The sequence below is a fragment of the Harpia harpyja genome, chromosome 15 (genome assembly GCF_026419915.1).
Source record: "Harpia harpyja isolate bHarHar1 chromosome 15, bHarHar1 primary haplotype, whole genome shotgun sequence".
NCBI lineage: Eukaryota > Metazoa > Chordata > Aves > Accipitriformes > Accipitridae > Harpia > Harpia harpyja.
Genome location: NC_068954.1, coordinates 1,495,404 through 1,509,800, shown reverse-complemented (window position 1 = coordinate 1,509,800; position 14,397 = coordinate 1,495,404). Strand labels below are relative to the sequence as shown.

Below are 14,397 nucleotides of genomic sequence, written 5' to 3'. Positions count from 1 at the left end.
AGGGGGCTGAGCTCGGGTGCTGGAGGAGTTTCACCCCCAAGGAGCTTTGGATCTAACCCAAACTCAGCCTCGGGCTGAGTCCCTGCTGGGTCGATTTGGTGGGACCAACGCCAGGTCCCACCAGAGCCCATCACCAGCACAGGGGTCCCTCCCTCCACCTCCCCTTGCTGGCCCGCGGGGATGGAGGTCACCTCCAGGGCTTGGCTGTGTCCCCTACAAAGGGAGCCCAAGTTCCCAGAATAAAGCCCCCACTTCCCGCCTCCTGGAGCTCAGGGGTGCTCAGGTAAGGGTTTTTAATCCAAACCCTTCTCCAATAAATAGCAAACCCACTGCTCTTGGTCAGCGTGCATGGATGCGAGGGACCTGCAGCTCAGACTGGGCACATCCTGACTCCTTGGGGTCTCTGCTCCACCCTGGCTCCTCACTGTTCCTCCTTGGTCACCAGCTTTGGAGCCCAGTTACCTTCATCTGAGCCTTAAGATGCTCAGAGCTGCATTAGCACCTGCCTGTCTCTGGGTTAAATCCATCCCGTATCCAGGGGCAGGTGCAGAAAGAGAGGATGGGCTGGACTCTCAGGTGTCTCCTGATGGTCCCCGACTCCTGGCAAAGAACCAGAGACCGACTGGCACGTCTGCTGGCAAGCAGGACACTGTGTGTGTGTGTGTGTGTGTGTATACCTCTGGTTTGTGTAGGTCTCTGTGGCAACAGGCTCATTTTGCTTCTTTGTCCTCGCTGCAGGGCTACCCGGGGAGAGAGGACCACCAGGACCACGTGGCTTGAAAGGGGACCAAGGAGACCTTGGCCCTCCAGGTCCAGTGGGGATGCGGGGGTTCAAAGGTAAGGACCAGCCTCTGTGCATGCTCGCGGCTGGGTCGTGGGGTCTGGCTGGGCTTTTTGGGCAGCAAACTGGCTCTGGAGACCATTGGGATGAGGGGCAGAGTCATGGGTGTGAGAGTGGTGGGTCCTCTGGCTTGGGACCCTCCTGGAGCTCCTTGGGGGAGAGGAAATCTTGCTGACCTGGGAGCTTGCACATGAAAAACGTCTGCACCGAGACCTTTCCACCAAGGCACAGCGGTGGAGAGAGCTGGGCTTGGAGGGAGAGGAGCAAAACAGTTGGGTTTATGATGCTCCTGCCATGCAGTGGGGCTCGGCGCAGGCAGGCAGGCAGGCAGCGCTGCCTGCGCCGAGCCCTCACCGGAGCCCCGTGAGGACCTGCTGGGCTGCCCTCCCACGCTTGGCTCCGGCAGGGTTTTAGGAATAGCCTTGTGTTTGTTTTCTGGTGACCTTTTCCGGCTCGCTGTGGTTTTGCAGCACCTCACCACACCCCGGCTAAGAGCAGGGAGAAGCTGTGGGTGTAGGAAGCGGCCACGCACCTATTTAGCAGGACAGATCTGTCCCAGGAGACCTTTTAAAAGAAGTTCTGTGCTGCAACCTAAAACAGGATGGATAATCCCAAACCATGATCTTTGCTGCCTCAAAATTCCTTGTGGGCAGGGGGAGGCAGGAATAGCGCAGCCCAAGAAAGGGACACAACCCTGGGCAGAGCTGCCCTGGTCGCTGGTGGCCAAAGTGGTGTATTCCCCTCATCTCATGCTTGTGAGTGGTGTTGACCTGCGACATGGCCACACTGGCCACCAGTACCTGGGGCCATGGCCACAGACCAATGTCCAGGTCTGGAAAATGCCCGGAACCTCCAGGCTGGGGGTGTTGCTGTCATTTCTTCCAGAGGTCCCATGCATTATCTGTCTTGCAAGCTCTTGCTTTCATGCAACAAGCTCCTTGGGTGAATTGCACGTGTGAAAGCTGAAGGAACGTGGTTTAGTGAGCATGGTTGATGGTTGGACTCGATGATCTTGAAGGTCTTTTCCAACCTAAATGATTCTATGATTCTATGAAAACGTCCTCTTTAAGTGTCCTCTCTCTTCTCTATCTGCAAAGTTGGCATTGAGCTGGCGAGCTGGCCAGAGTTCGCGTCCAATTTTCCTGTATGTCCTCCAAAGTGCTGGTCATTGCCAGGGGCAGGGGTTGGGGTGAGACCCCCGCGTTGTGTCTGGTGGCCCATCCTTCCCATGCGGTAGCCACAGCGGTGGACATCTCCTTTATCTTGCATGCCACCAGAAAGCTCCTTGTAGTCTAGGGGCAGGAGCACATCTGCCATCCCTTCTCCTCTTTGTGGTGTCTTTAGGAGAAGGACTTTTCCTAGGGACACACCATCTGCCTCCCAGTGCCAGTACCTCCTGGTGCAGCCCCAGGGAGCTTTAGATCCAGGTAGAAAAGAGACGCAGGAGATGAGATGCTGCCGGTGGCCTCCTGTAGCAAGGGAGCAGCATGAAGCTCCCAGAGCTGCGGCCCAAGGCGAGAAGGTTTCCTGCAGGATTAGCACCCGTCTGGTCCTCTTTCCCTCGAGCCCTCGCTGCTGTGATCACCCGCCCTACTGGGCTCTGCTCATCCCACCGCTTTCCCAGTCACCCCAGTCCGGGCACAAGCTGACCTCCTGAGGACCGTTAGCTGCTGGAGATGGCTCTCCAAGCCACGTGGCTGGTCAGACAATATTTATGCAGTGCTGTGTAGTCTTGAAGAGCGCTGCTGGGTGTTATTTCCATCACCCCATCCCATCTAACTGGACGCCCAGGGTTTCTGGTATGATGTGGCTGGGACAAGTCTCCATCCTCCCACCAAGGCAGAGGCTGCCAGTGGGGCACAGAGCCCTACGTGGTGCAAGAATAAAGAAATCAGCATTTCATGCTTGTTTTCCAGTGCTCTCTCTTGGGTTTTTTGGAGGTAACTCTGGCCTGCAGGATTGCAATAACGTGTTGTGGGGGTGCAGGACTTCATCTGAGCTGCGGGGTGAAAACGCCTGGTCTGATGCTGCAGAGGGTCAGACGAATCCCTGGTTATGTCCCTGGTGCAAGCCTTGCAAAGGCGTGAGCGCTGCAGGGACGGGTGCTAACGCAAGGGAGACATCGGCGCCGAGATGTTCCTGGCAGCACATCAAACGACGAGGTCCGCCAACCAAAACCACAACGCGCTTCGGGACCGCCGTTTCCTTTCCTTCCCCGGAGCAGAGGAAAGTGGGTTTTTCTCACTGGCCGGTGCCAACCACTCATTAGACAAGAAAATTATCCCAAGGAGCCTGGGCCAGTTGAATTGGGCTTCAGCAGAGGACCAAGCCCTGATGCCAGATTTGTTCTGCAAAGCGCATCCCCGGGGGACGGGTCCCTTCTGGAGGAAGGAGGTTGATGGGCTCCTGCATCACATTTCCACCCTGCGGTGCTGGGTCAGTGCTGAGATGTGTTAACAGACCCCGTGGTGGGCACCACAGCTGCAGCAAGAAGCTCTCCGGAGACACAACAGAGGATGAAGCCTTTCTCCAGTGCTTACCAGCCCAGGAGGTGGTGAAGACCACCCCCAGCACAGCCCCTGCCTTCAGGGGAGAGCCGTGGCCACGCCACAGTAGTAGAGCATCAACCCCCACAAGCTTGGTGGCCCTTCCCCAAAGCCAGTCTGCATCTCAAGCCCCCTTGCCTTGGGAGATGAAGCACGTCTGCTCTTGGTTTTGGGAGGCGATGGGTCAGACGGCATGCCAAAGGGTCGTCGGATCTTTGCCATGCGGTACATTGCTTCTGGCTGTCATCCTTTCACTGGTGTAGAGTAATCCCTGTATCTGAGGAGACCTCTTGGCTTGAAGAAGGTTAAGCTGTCTCCGAGGCTCCACCAGCCGTGGCCTTGATGCACCCCCTTCCTTGTGCGTTTCTTGGAGGCGTCCTTGGGTTGGGGTGAGGATGACTCCACGGCAGCAAAGCCATCAGGTGTTCCCCCCAGGGGCATGAACCACCCCCAGGTCCCACCAGAGCCCATCACCACCACAGGGCTCCCTGCCTCCACCTCCCCTTGCTGGCCCATGTGGATGGAGGTCACCTCCAGGGCTTGGCTGTGTCCCCTACGAAGGGAGCCCCAAACTACAGCCCCCGTTTCCCACCTCCCAGAGGTCAGGGGTGCTCAGATAAGGGGGTTCCATCCAACCCCTTCTCCAATAAATAACAAACCACGCTGGCAGCAGGCACTGAATTTCTACGGTTTATAGGATTCTCTGAAATTTATAGGAAACAGACACGGAGCCAGGCAATGGTCCAAGCCTGAGCTTTAAGTAAAGGCCTGTTTTTCTGCAGCACTAGTCTTACACATCTATAATGACTTTCTTCTGAGCACAGGAGAGTTATCAGCTCCCTGGGAAATGCAGCCTGTCGTGGGGCGGGGGGCATCTGGGGTGGATGAGCCTCCTCACCAAAAATCCCGAGTCAAACCGTCTCATAGAGATGGTCTGACCTGGTCAAGGGCTGCTTTCTCCTCTCCACAGCAGAGTCACGAGTATTTTCCCTTGTTGGTATTTTCCTATCCTTGATGCATTTTCCCTCAAAATTACCCCAGTGGAGTATTATTTTCCTCATTTCCAAATGGGGAAAATTATTCTGGAAAGTCAGTGTACATCAGTCTTCTTCACTCTTCCGTGGAGAACATCGTGCAGGGAACACGTTCAGGAGGAAACAGCAGTAACTGAGCCAAGGTAGGGATCACTAATTTATAGATAAATTCAGGGCAATAAGAGAAGACCCCTTCCTAAACACCACGTGCAGGCAAGGAGGAGGTTTTTGGCATGTTGCTGAAGGCAGAACATGTTTCTGCCTGTGAAGATGGGGCTTTGGCAGCTTCTCCTGGGGCTTGCTCTGAGACCGTGGTGGTCCACCTCACCTTGCAGACCCAGGAGCTCTGTCCACCCTCCTCCAGTGATGTCCTCTCCCATGAGCTTTGCAGGTTTTGTGCCCTGCCTCTCTCAGCAGCGCTGATTTTTGGAGCAGAGGTGATGCCCAGGAGCAGGACGTCGGTGGGGACTGAGCTCCTGCCGTGGGAAGAGCTGGGGGTCACTCGTCGTGGCGTCTGTGCCAAAATTGTGTGCACAGTCCAGAAAAAAACACTGAGCTGCACTGATTCACCCACAGCGGGAAACGGCCGAGCGAGACCTTGACACTTGTTGGGTGAAGGCACTGGGCAGGACCTCCTGGGAGGACCAGCAGTGATGCCAGCAAGGGGCTCTCGTGGGCTCTGTCCCAGCCCCGAGGCTGTCTCCTTTCCAGCTCACAAGGGCTTTGTCCCCAGCTAGGGATGCTCTCCAGCCCTGACACCTCGGGGAGCTGGGCTTCACCCCAGGGTGAAGTCAGCAAGCTGTGCCGCTGAAGGGGCTGTCCTCTCTGCTCACCGGAGAGCTTCTGTGAAGAAAAGAGAGGTGGGAAGAAGGGAAAAAGAGAAAAGAAGGAGAAAAGCCTTCCAGGAGAGCAAGGAAATGAAGGGGCTTGGAGGACTGCACAGGAAAAGCCAAGGCGGATGGGGAAGCACAAGCAGAGGGGATGGGAAGTGTTTTAAAGCACCCGTGCAAGCCTGTTGACATCATCTGTAAAGCGCTTCTTTCTTTTAAAGGGCCTTTCCTCTGCCAGATGTATATGAAGCTAAAAAAAACCCAACAAAAAACCAACCCAGTTTAAGCCCAATGCAGTAGCACAGGTCAGGGCTGGGGAGGAGAAGCACACCTAGAATGGCATGCTTTTGGTCAGACCCACTAACCCATCCCAAAGCAGCATTGACTTCGATGATGGGCTTTTCCCCAGCCGCGTTTGGGACAGGTCCAGCCACAGAGCCCATTGCACCAGCTCCTCCTGCCCCATCCGTAACCTGTTCTCGCTCCTCAAGAGCCCCCAGACCCATTGTTAACAGCTCAGCATCTTTAAGCTGAACACATCTGCTGCTTTTTTGGAGACCCGGGTGCACTCTGTTGGCTAATGACACCCGCATCGGGGCTTCCAGGCGAGCAGCATCTGGCCCTGAAGATGTGCTGCTGGGCATCTCGCTCTGCCTGTGCCAGGAGCCCCTGGTTTCCCCCATGGCATTCCCAGCTGCCGGAGAGGTCTCACCACCGGCTCCACTGCTTTCTGCCAGCCATGCCTCTTCATAGAATCACAGAATGGTTTGGGTGGGAAGGGACCTTAAAGATCATCCAGTCCAACCCCCTGCCATGAGCAGGGACATCTTCAACCAGATCAGGTTGCTCAGAGCCCCGTCCAACCTGACCTTGAATGGTTCCAGGGATGGGGCAGCGACCACCTCTCTGGGCAACCTGTTCCTCTTGCAGCAGTGCAGTACAGTTTCAATTTATGCTGAATTTTTTTGCCTTGTTTTTTTTTCTTAAGGGTTTCTAACCATTTCTGGTGGTTGAGGTCTCCCACCATCAGAGTATTTCCTTCCCCTGCAGCATCTCTGAAGTCCCTGACTTGTCCCAGTTGCTGTCACCTCCCTGAGAGCAGCAACGATACAGCAGTTATTTACTCTAGGAGTTTCAGCTCATAGCGTTTCTACCCAGCACGGCTGATATATTCCTGTCCCTCGAGCTCCACCTTTCCACCTTCACCTCTCTCCATCATCCCTATAGGATGCCCTATAGGATGCAGCCCAGACCTTGCAGGGAAAGCACTTCTGCTCTGGAAGAGCCGGATTTTTGGGGACAAACACATAAGAACCATAACTGTTGCTTTCCAACCCCCTTTTCTCGGGGCTGGGGAAGGAAGGTGGTGGAGAGCACAGGCCACTCCAGCGTCCCAGTACCATCACGTGCTGGCGAGCAGCATCTCTGGCCTCTCTCCTGCTGCTCGGGGGGCTGTTGTCATCTGGTTCCCATCAGCGGGGCAGGCTGCAGGCAGCTTTCCTCCATCTGACACAGCTGCGGCTGCCCAGGGGAGCAATCTCGCCTTCCCAGAGCCTCCAAGTTAAAGGGCAAGAATTTCCTGCACGCGGTTTTTTTTTTTTTTCTTATTATTTTATTTTATAAGAAATTTCTGAGTGTGTGTGTCTGTGTTGTTTGTTGTTCTTACACGGAGACAAAAGAGGAGGATATGTCGAAGCGAGGCCGTGCCGCAGGGCTGGGGCTCACCCGGAGCATCGCTGGCCGGAGCAGCCTGGAGCCTTCTCCAGCCCCTTCCCTCTGCAGCCTTGGGTCAAAGCCAGGACCAGCAAAGCCAAGCCCATGGTCCCACTCAGGACAGTGTTTTCTGTGGTGCACACCAAGGGAAAACACGGCTGCTGCCTGCCAGGAGCAAAGCCGGAGTTTGGGCAGGGGTTAAGGGAGGTGGTGGGATGCAGGCAGAGGCAGCCCATGCCCGCGAGCTGCGGAGAAAGCCAAGCCATGACACAGATAATTATTCAGCTCATTATTTTTATATGGAAATAGGCGTGTTTTTGAAGGCAGCCTGTTTACCCAGCTGGTCTGAACCCTCCAGCATCGTTGCTTCTCAATGGATATGGGGTTTGGGTTCAGCAAATCTGCTCATGAGGAGGTACCAGCTGGGTGCAGGAAGGGTCGATGCTCCGTCGAGGCTGTGGGAAACCACATCCCTGTCCCTGACCCCAGCAAAACGCAGCATTTTGAGTCCCAAATAGGGGTTTTCAGCCCCAAATTCAGGGTTTGCTTTCCTTTATTCCTGCTCTGCTACTGCCCTGCAGGAAGGGCTTGGCTGTTCAGGGTGGGGGGGTAGCAGAGGGGGTGGGATGGTTGGAGGGACCACCAACCCTCCGTCCTCCATCTGCTACAGGACATGCGCCCCAGGAGGATTTTTGGGGGGTTCCCCATGCTCCCATCCTTACCCTGCACCCAGATTGGGGGGGTATTGCACAGCTCCAACCCCCCCACCGAGGGGGGGACCCAGGGCTGGGCGCCACCCCCCAGATGCAGAGGGAAAGAGCCACTTTGAGCATGAAATACAAACACATGGAGCCCGGGGAGCGGCTGGCCCCACGCGGGATAAATCCTGCACGAAGCTGTGTTTTCCCAGGGCCAGGTTGGTTTTGCCTTTAAAAAGGAGGATCCTGGGAGAAGGTGGGGGAGTGAGAAGGTGGGTCCCATCGCCTTGCAGCACAGCTGCGGCGTCAGGAGAGGGGCTGACAAATCATTTGCTGCTTCGTGCCTCAGTTTCCCCAAACTGATAAAGCCTTCCAAGAGCTACAGACACACAGCATTACCTAAGAGCAGGATATCCAGTAAAAATCTGATTTTAGCTAGATTTATGCCCTGTGCTCTTTCTTTTCCCAGGTGACCGAGGCCCGAAGGGAGAGAAGGGGGACCGAGGCGGCAGCACAGGTAAGCGCTCGCTCGCAGTTGTCTCCCCGGTGCTCCGGGCATGGTTTCGGTGGTGTTTGGAGGGGTTAGGAGCCTGCGGGGGAAATAAATGCCTGCTGCAAAGTGGGCAGGAAAGCAGTGGTCACTGCTGGGATGAGGCTGCTAAGCCCCGTCCTTGCGTTTCCCTGCCTGGGCAAGGAGGAGCCGGCAGGGATGTGGGAGAGATGTCAGCAGTGTGCAAGGACCGAGGATGCTCGAGGAAAGTGGTCGTGATGTTAAGGCAGAGCCAAGCAGGGGAAGCATCTTGCTCTGCAGCCCCAGGAACCCTTGGCATGCCAAGACCCCGGCCAGGCTCTTGGGGTTGGACTGAGGATGCCCGAAGCTGGCCGGGAGTTTCTAATCCCCACTTTTTCCCAGGGAACAAACAGGATCAAGTTCAGGGCTGAGCTCGCCCACCCGCGCCGGCGTTTTGCTGGCAAACAGCATCATCACCAACCTGGGGCCAGCCTGGAGCTGGCAGTGAGAGGAATGAGGGGCTGGAAGGATACATCTCTTCCACCCATCGCCCCATGGCAGGATTGGCCCGAGGAAGCATTTTTCCAGGGCTCAAAGATGGAAATGCCCATTTGGATGGAGGCACCTGGGCTACACTGTGCTGCTGACCACGGCCGTGCCCAGCTTTAGGTTTTCTTCTGGGGCCAAGACTAACCGCTCCCCAGCATTGGCCTCCTGGGCTGGCAAGCCAAGAAATGCCAGGGAATGAGCCTGGGGCTGGATCCTGCCCACACTCTGCTGCGCTACGGCTATGCCATGCAAGGAGCTTGTCCCTGAGATCCCTGGAGATGCTGATGGTTTCCTCCAAGCTTTGGATATCCCTCCTGCCTGCCCAGGGACATTCCTCCTTGGGGACATCCCTCCTGCCTCAGGTGCCCATGCAGGGGCTCCAGGTCCCTGCCACCAGCCACCACGACACCCAAACGGTGCCAAGCAAGAGCAGGGTCATGGCAGGGTTAGAAGGGGAGCAGCAGCAGAGGCAGCTGGGGAGGAGGGAGCACCGCAGTGGGATGTACCAGCACCCCAGCAAGGACCGAGGACCCCAGCCCCCTCCAGCCACTGCTTGGTGGGCAAGCGCAGCTGGTTCCCATCCGCAAAGTACAAATGATGGGGTATATCACTATTTAATTTCCTGGGATGGACATAACCCACATCTGCCCCCTGGAAACTTGATGTTTGCATCCATGTTCCCCAACCAAAGGGACTGGAGCGGAGCAGGGGCAGCGGGAGAGGGTGGTGCGGAGCCCAGGGAACTAGGGGCAGATGGTCTCCATTACCACGGGGGAGATGATATCTCAGCCCAGCTGCAAAGAATCAGGCCCTTGTTTTCTCGGCCACCAGGAGTTATTTCCCCAATTTAGCTTTTCCTTTCTTGTTTTGCTGTTTTTGGGGGATGGGCGGCGGGGAGGTCGAGGGGTTTGGAAGTAATTGCTGCAGCAAAACAAATGCACACGCACAGGATGATGCTTTCAGGGTTTACTGGAAAGGGAAGGGGCCAGGGAGCTGCTCTGAGACCGACAGGGCTGGGCCACTCTGCAGGCATGGGGCTGCTGCAGGCAGAGAGCACGGCTGGGATGCTCCTCCGGAGCTGCAGACCAGGAGGGCCTGTTCCTGGACAATTTTCTGGAGCACAACCCGCTTCGGTCCCGGTGCATCTCCCCACGGCTCCGCCAGCTCGCCGGGGCCAGGACCCGAGCACAGCCCCGATTCCAGCTGCAGCTTTTGCAGAGTCCCCAGGGCTCGTGGGCACGGAAACAGCCCCGGGCTGGGCTGGGCTGTGGGGCCGTTATGGGCAGCTGGCATTGGTTTGGGAGGAGACTTCTGGGTTTTATTATCTTTTATTAGCCCTCTAAGCAATGCTTGTTAGAGGCTAAGTGGAAGGGTTGTGGCCAGGACTCATGCGGCTGAGCTCTGTGGCTTTATTAGCAGCCCTCACCCTGCTGATTAATGGGAACGTCCTGGTCGTGCCTGGATCCGTGCCCTGATTGCACATCTCTTCCCCTCCTCAGGGAAGCAGTCTTCGTCTTCCAGTACTCACAGGCTCTGATGAGCATCCAGCGAAGGGCTGGGGTGAGGACAGACTCATAGGGGGGAGGAATGAGGACTTTGGGATGAGCAACTGGTTTGGGTTGGAGATATGGAGCTGGTCCTGGACAGGATGAGCAGTGAGCTGATGTTGGATATAGGGAGCTGGTCCTGGATCGTCAGTCACCTGCCTGTTCTCCAGGCACCAGGGAACGTGGGCAGCTTTGGAGGCAGAGCTGGATGGTTTCACGGAGGGGATTATGCCTGGTGGGGGCCTCCATGCCCCATTTAGCTGTTGCTTTCCCGTAGCCATCCCAGCCCTGAGGTGGCAGCACCCAGGGAAGGATCCCCTGCCTCAGGATGCTCCAGGGTGCAAAAGGGACAATGGTCCCAAGGCCACGGTGTTCCCTGGTGCCGGGAGAGCAAGCAGGCGAGGGGACCCGCCCCGGGTGCCGCGGTGCCGGCGGTTGGGGTCACCAAACGTGGAGCCAGGTAGGTGACACTGCGTGGCTCGCCACCTCAACCCGAGCGGAGAAGGAGAAATGCTGGACCCTGGGTTTCCCTGGCCGCATCCCACCCTCCGCTTGCTCGCCTGGAGCGGGGAGGCTGGGCTGGCTCCCTAGCAGGGGACACCAGCGTTGGACCCGGCACAAGCTTGGCTTGGTAGGAGCAGCTCTCCGGGCAGCGTCCGCAGCTCCGGCGCACGTGTTCGACTCGGAAGAGTCGCTTCATCCAGCCCTCAGATGACACCATCCCTGGGGTGAGCCAAGGCAGCTGCCTCAGCGAAGATGCTCAATGGCTGGGAGGAGACATCCCATCCCAGAGGGCAGGGACTGGTCGAAGATGACGGCCGGCAGCATCCCAAACGAGCCCCTCTGCTGAGATGTGATGCCACCCCTCCGCGTCCACGGCAGGGCTGTGAATAATATCAGTGGGATGGTTCAGGGACAGCAGGAGATGTTTCCTGGCTCCTCGGTGAACCTGATGCTCTGCCCAGATCCAGGAAAACATGCTCAGGGTTTCCAGACCCCTTCTTGAGCCTGACCCCGAGCAGGTCCTGGAAGTGGGAGATCGGCCGGTGCCGAGGCCAAGCAAGGACTGTGCTTTCTGGAGGTCACTGGAAGGGGTGGCCCTGTTCCCACTGGGAGCGAGCCAGGGAAAACCCAGAGCCTGAAACATGAAAAAAACAAACTTTTGTGCAGGTCCCAGCCAGCCAGCAGTGCCAAAACCCGTTGCATCTCTGTGCAGCAGGTCCCAAATGCTGCTCTGGTCTCTAAATGTCCCATTAACCCTTCACCTCCCAGCCCCAAGAGCCTGGGTCAGGTTGGGACACTGCTTTGCCAACCTCATGGTCACCAGCTTGGTTAGCCAAGGTGCCTGAAGATACCTCAGCCGAGCACGGCTGCCCGTGACATCCCACCACCGCGGAGTTAAAGCAGATGTTCGACCAATGTCAGATTTTACCCAGCGCTCGGCAGCTCCCTCTGCACCAGTCACCTCTTCGTGAGGTGGAGACCTTTTGGGTTCATCGCTTGAGAAGCTGCCGTGGTCCATGTACCGGCAAAATCACAGACAAGAAGTTTTTGTTCCCTTTTACATTGCTGGGACTTTGGTGGCGGCTGTGGTTGTGGTGGTTTTGGTGGCATGGAAGCGGGGTGCAGCCCCCCAACCTCCTCTCCGCCAGGGACCAGCATGGGATGTAGAGGATGAGCTGGATGGAGCGTTGATGGTCATCCAGGAGATCTTGGTCTGCCTGGAAATGCTTCACACAGCAATCCAAAGCCCATTTATCTTCGCATTTGAGAAGTAATATCCTTGAACATTTCTAATGGGAATGTGTGTTTTGATAGGGAAAAAAAAAAAACCAAACCCCAATGCTGGCTTTGAGAAAATGTCTTTAAATAAAAATCTCCGAGCAGCTGCAATACAACCTTGTTTGGGGGAGCCCAGCTCCACCCTCGGCTGCCGTCCCAGCCCGCGGTGAGTCACGGAGCGAGCCCAGCTGCCTGACAGCGATTTTCTCCGTTTGACCCCTTTCTCATCCCAAATAATGGGATTTGTGGCATGTTCCTTTTGCTGGGTTTCCTTGGCTGGGGGTGGAGGGAGAACCGTTGTGGTTTGGTTTTGGTACTGAGCTCCTTGGTCATTCCCCTGTCAGATAAACCACCAGCAGCGCTTGCTTCTCCCTGGCTGAAGGATGAAGGGCAACCATGCTTGTCTCCCCTAGCAGGAGAGTGGTGATGGAGGGAGGAAGGTTGAGCAGCCACAGAAAGGCAACTGGGAGCAGAGGGAGCAATGCCACGGTGGGGAAGAGGACAAGCCATGTCCCCCCACCCCAGTTTGGCATTTCGGACCGGCGTGAGCCTCCCCTCACTGTCCCCTCAAGCATGAAGTCAGGGTCCACCTGGGCAACCTAGACTTGGTCCAGGGTCCTGTCTTGAGGCTGGAAGAGCCTCCCAATCACCTGAGATTCCCTTTCTAGTCCCTTTTGGAAACTATTTGTGCCCCGGTTTTGCTGGCATCTTCCTTCTCCCACACGGTTGTTCAGATCTCTCTTCTCGTTGCAAGCCTGAGCCGTCTCCATTTGGTCTCACCTTGATGGCTTCAGGACCGATCCTTGCTCAGTGCCTGCCCTCTGTGCAGCACTTTCAGGCTGCAAACAGGTTTCCCATCTTGGCATGGCCATTGCAAGGCTCAGCCTTCTCCAACAAAACCCTGGGTTTGATGGGACCCCTCCAGCACCATACCCAATGCTGGTGGGATGTCTCCAGGTCTCCTGGAGGTGCATCACCCAGTGCTTTCTGCAGCCACGGGCACCCCGGGGAGGGCACAGGAGGTGGTCCAAGGTGGGCAAGGGGCAGCACTTGGAGATGCCACCACGTCCCCTCTGACCTCCCTCTCTCTTCCCGGCAGCAGCCGCCGAGGAGGGGATGATTCGGCTGGTGAATGGCTCCGGCTCCCACGAGGGACGGGTGGAGGTCTTCTATGACCGGCGTTGGGGCACGGTGTGCGACGACGGCTGGGACAAGAAGGATGGAGACGTGGTGTGCCGGATGCTGGGCTTCCGAGGCGCCGAGGAGGTGTACCGCATGGCTCGGTTCGGCCAAGGTAAGATCCCTCCACCTCTACCCCCACCTAGCCCAGCATCCATATCTAAGGCCAGCCCATAAATAAACCAGAGACCCCCCAGAAATGAGCCTGGAGGCAGCCAGCATGTCCCCCATGAGCAAGACATGGGCTGTGATGGCCCGAGAAGCTTCGGTCTGGTCCAACACCAGTTTATTTAGCACAGCCAGCCCCGGGTGTCTGCAAATATTTTGGCGTTGGCTTGCAGGACCGCGTGCAAGCACATCACTGGCGCCGGCCCAGGCGGTTCCTTCCTCTGCTCCGACTCCCTCGGCGCGCACGCCCTGCCGCACGCTGACTCAGCACCGGAGAACCGTCCCCAGGCTTGTTGTTTTTGAACGAACGCTTTGGGTTTTTCAGCCGGACGTGACTTTTGAGATCTATTTTCTCTTTAGAATAACAAAAGGAAAAAAAAAAAAAAGAAAAGCTTTTAAAAACATAGGGGAAATGTCAGGAACACTTTGGCGGGTGGAGGGGTGGCCTTTGGCCCCAAACTGTTGGGTTAGGGTGTTTCTGCCCAGGCCAGCTCCCCTTCCACATAGGCTTTTTAACTCCTTGAGTTGCCTTCTCTCCAACTGCTCGGGGCTGCCAAGGAGCCGATGGATCCCACAAGCAGGTGGCCACCATGGCCATCATCTAGCCGTGACCATGCCAGTTGACCACACCTGCTCTGTGAGTGCAGCTGGACCCCTCCAAGCTTTGGTGTCCTTCACACCAGCCTTGGGAGACCTCAGAGCTTGTTTCACCACCATTGCCCTGGCTACTCACACCCAGGTTTCTTCCCCCTGTCTCCCACCCTCGTCTCCCACCACCCCCCTAAGCTGCTACAGCCACTTGGGATTCTGGCACGCACATCATCCAGAGCCTGTGTTGGGGCATGGGCTTGACTTGGGCTGTCCCAACTGGGAAGAGCTGCTGCTCCTCCTCCTGTGGCTCCCTCGGCACAGCAATGAAAGCACCCAAATCCCCCCAGCCAGCAACTTGTGGATGCTCAGCAGATGCAGAGGTGCAGCCCCAAGGGTCCTGCCACATCA

The 14,397-nt window shown here is 56.8% G+C and overlaps 1 protein-coding gene across 3 annotated transcripts in view; it reads left to right on the top strand.

Moving 5' to 3' along the window:
* SCARA5 (scavenger receptor class A member 5) overlaps positions 1 to 14,397 on the top strand; it is a 38,919-nt gene that overhangs the window by 22,098 nt on the left and 2,424 nt on the right. For 2 of the 3 annotated variants that reach the window (XM_052810244.1, XM_052810243.1), the window contains exons 6-8: positions 739 to 837; positions 8,132 to 8,179; positions 13,151 to 13,345. In XM_052810244.1, coding sequence (XP_052666204.1) covers positions 739 to 837; positions 8,132 to 8,179; positions 13,151 to 13,345 — 342 coding nt within the window. The remainder of the gene's footprint in view (positions 1 to 738; positions 838 to 8,131; positions 8,180 to 13,150; positions 13,346 to 14,397) is intronic. The other variant, XM_052810245.1, reaches the window with a different exon arrangement.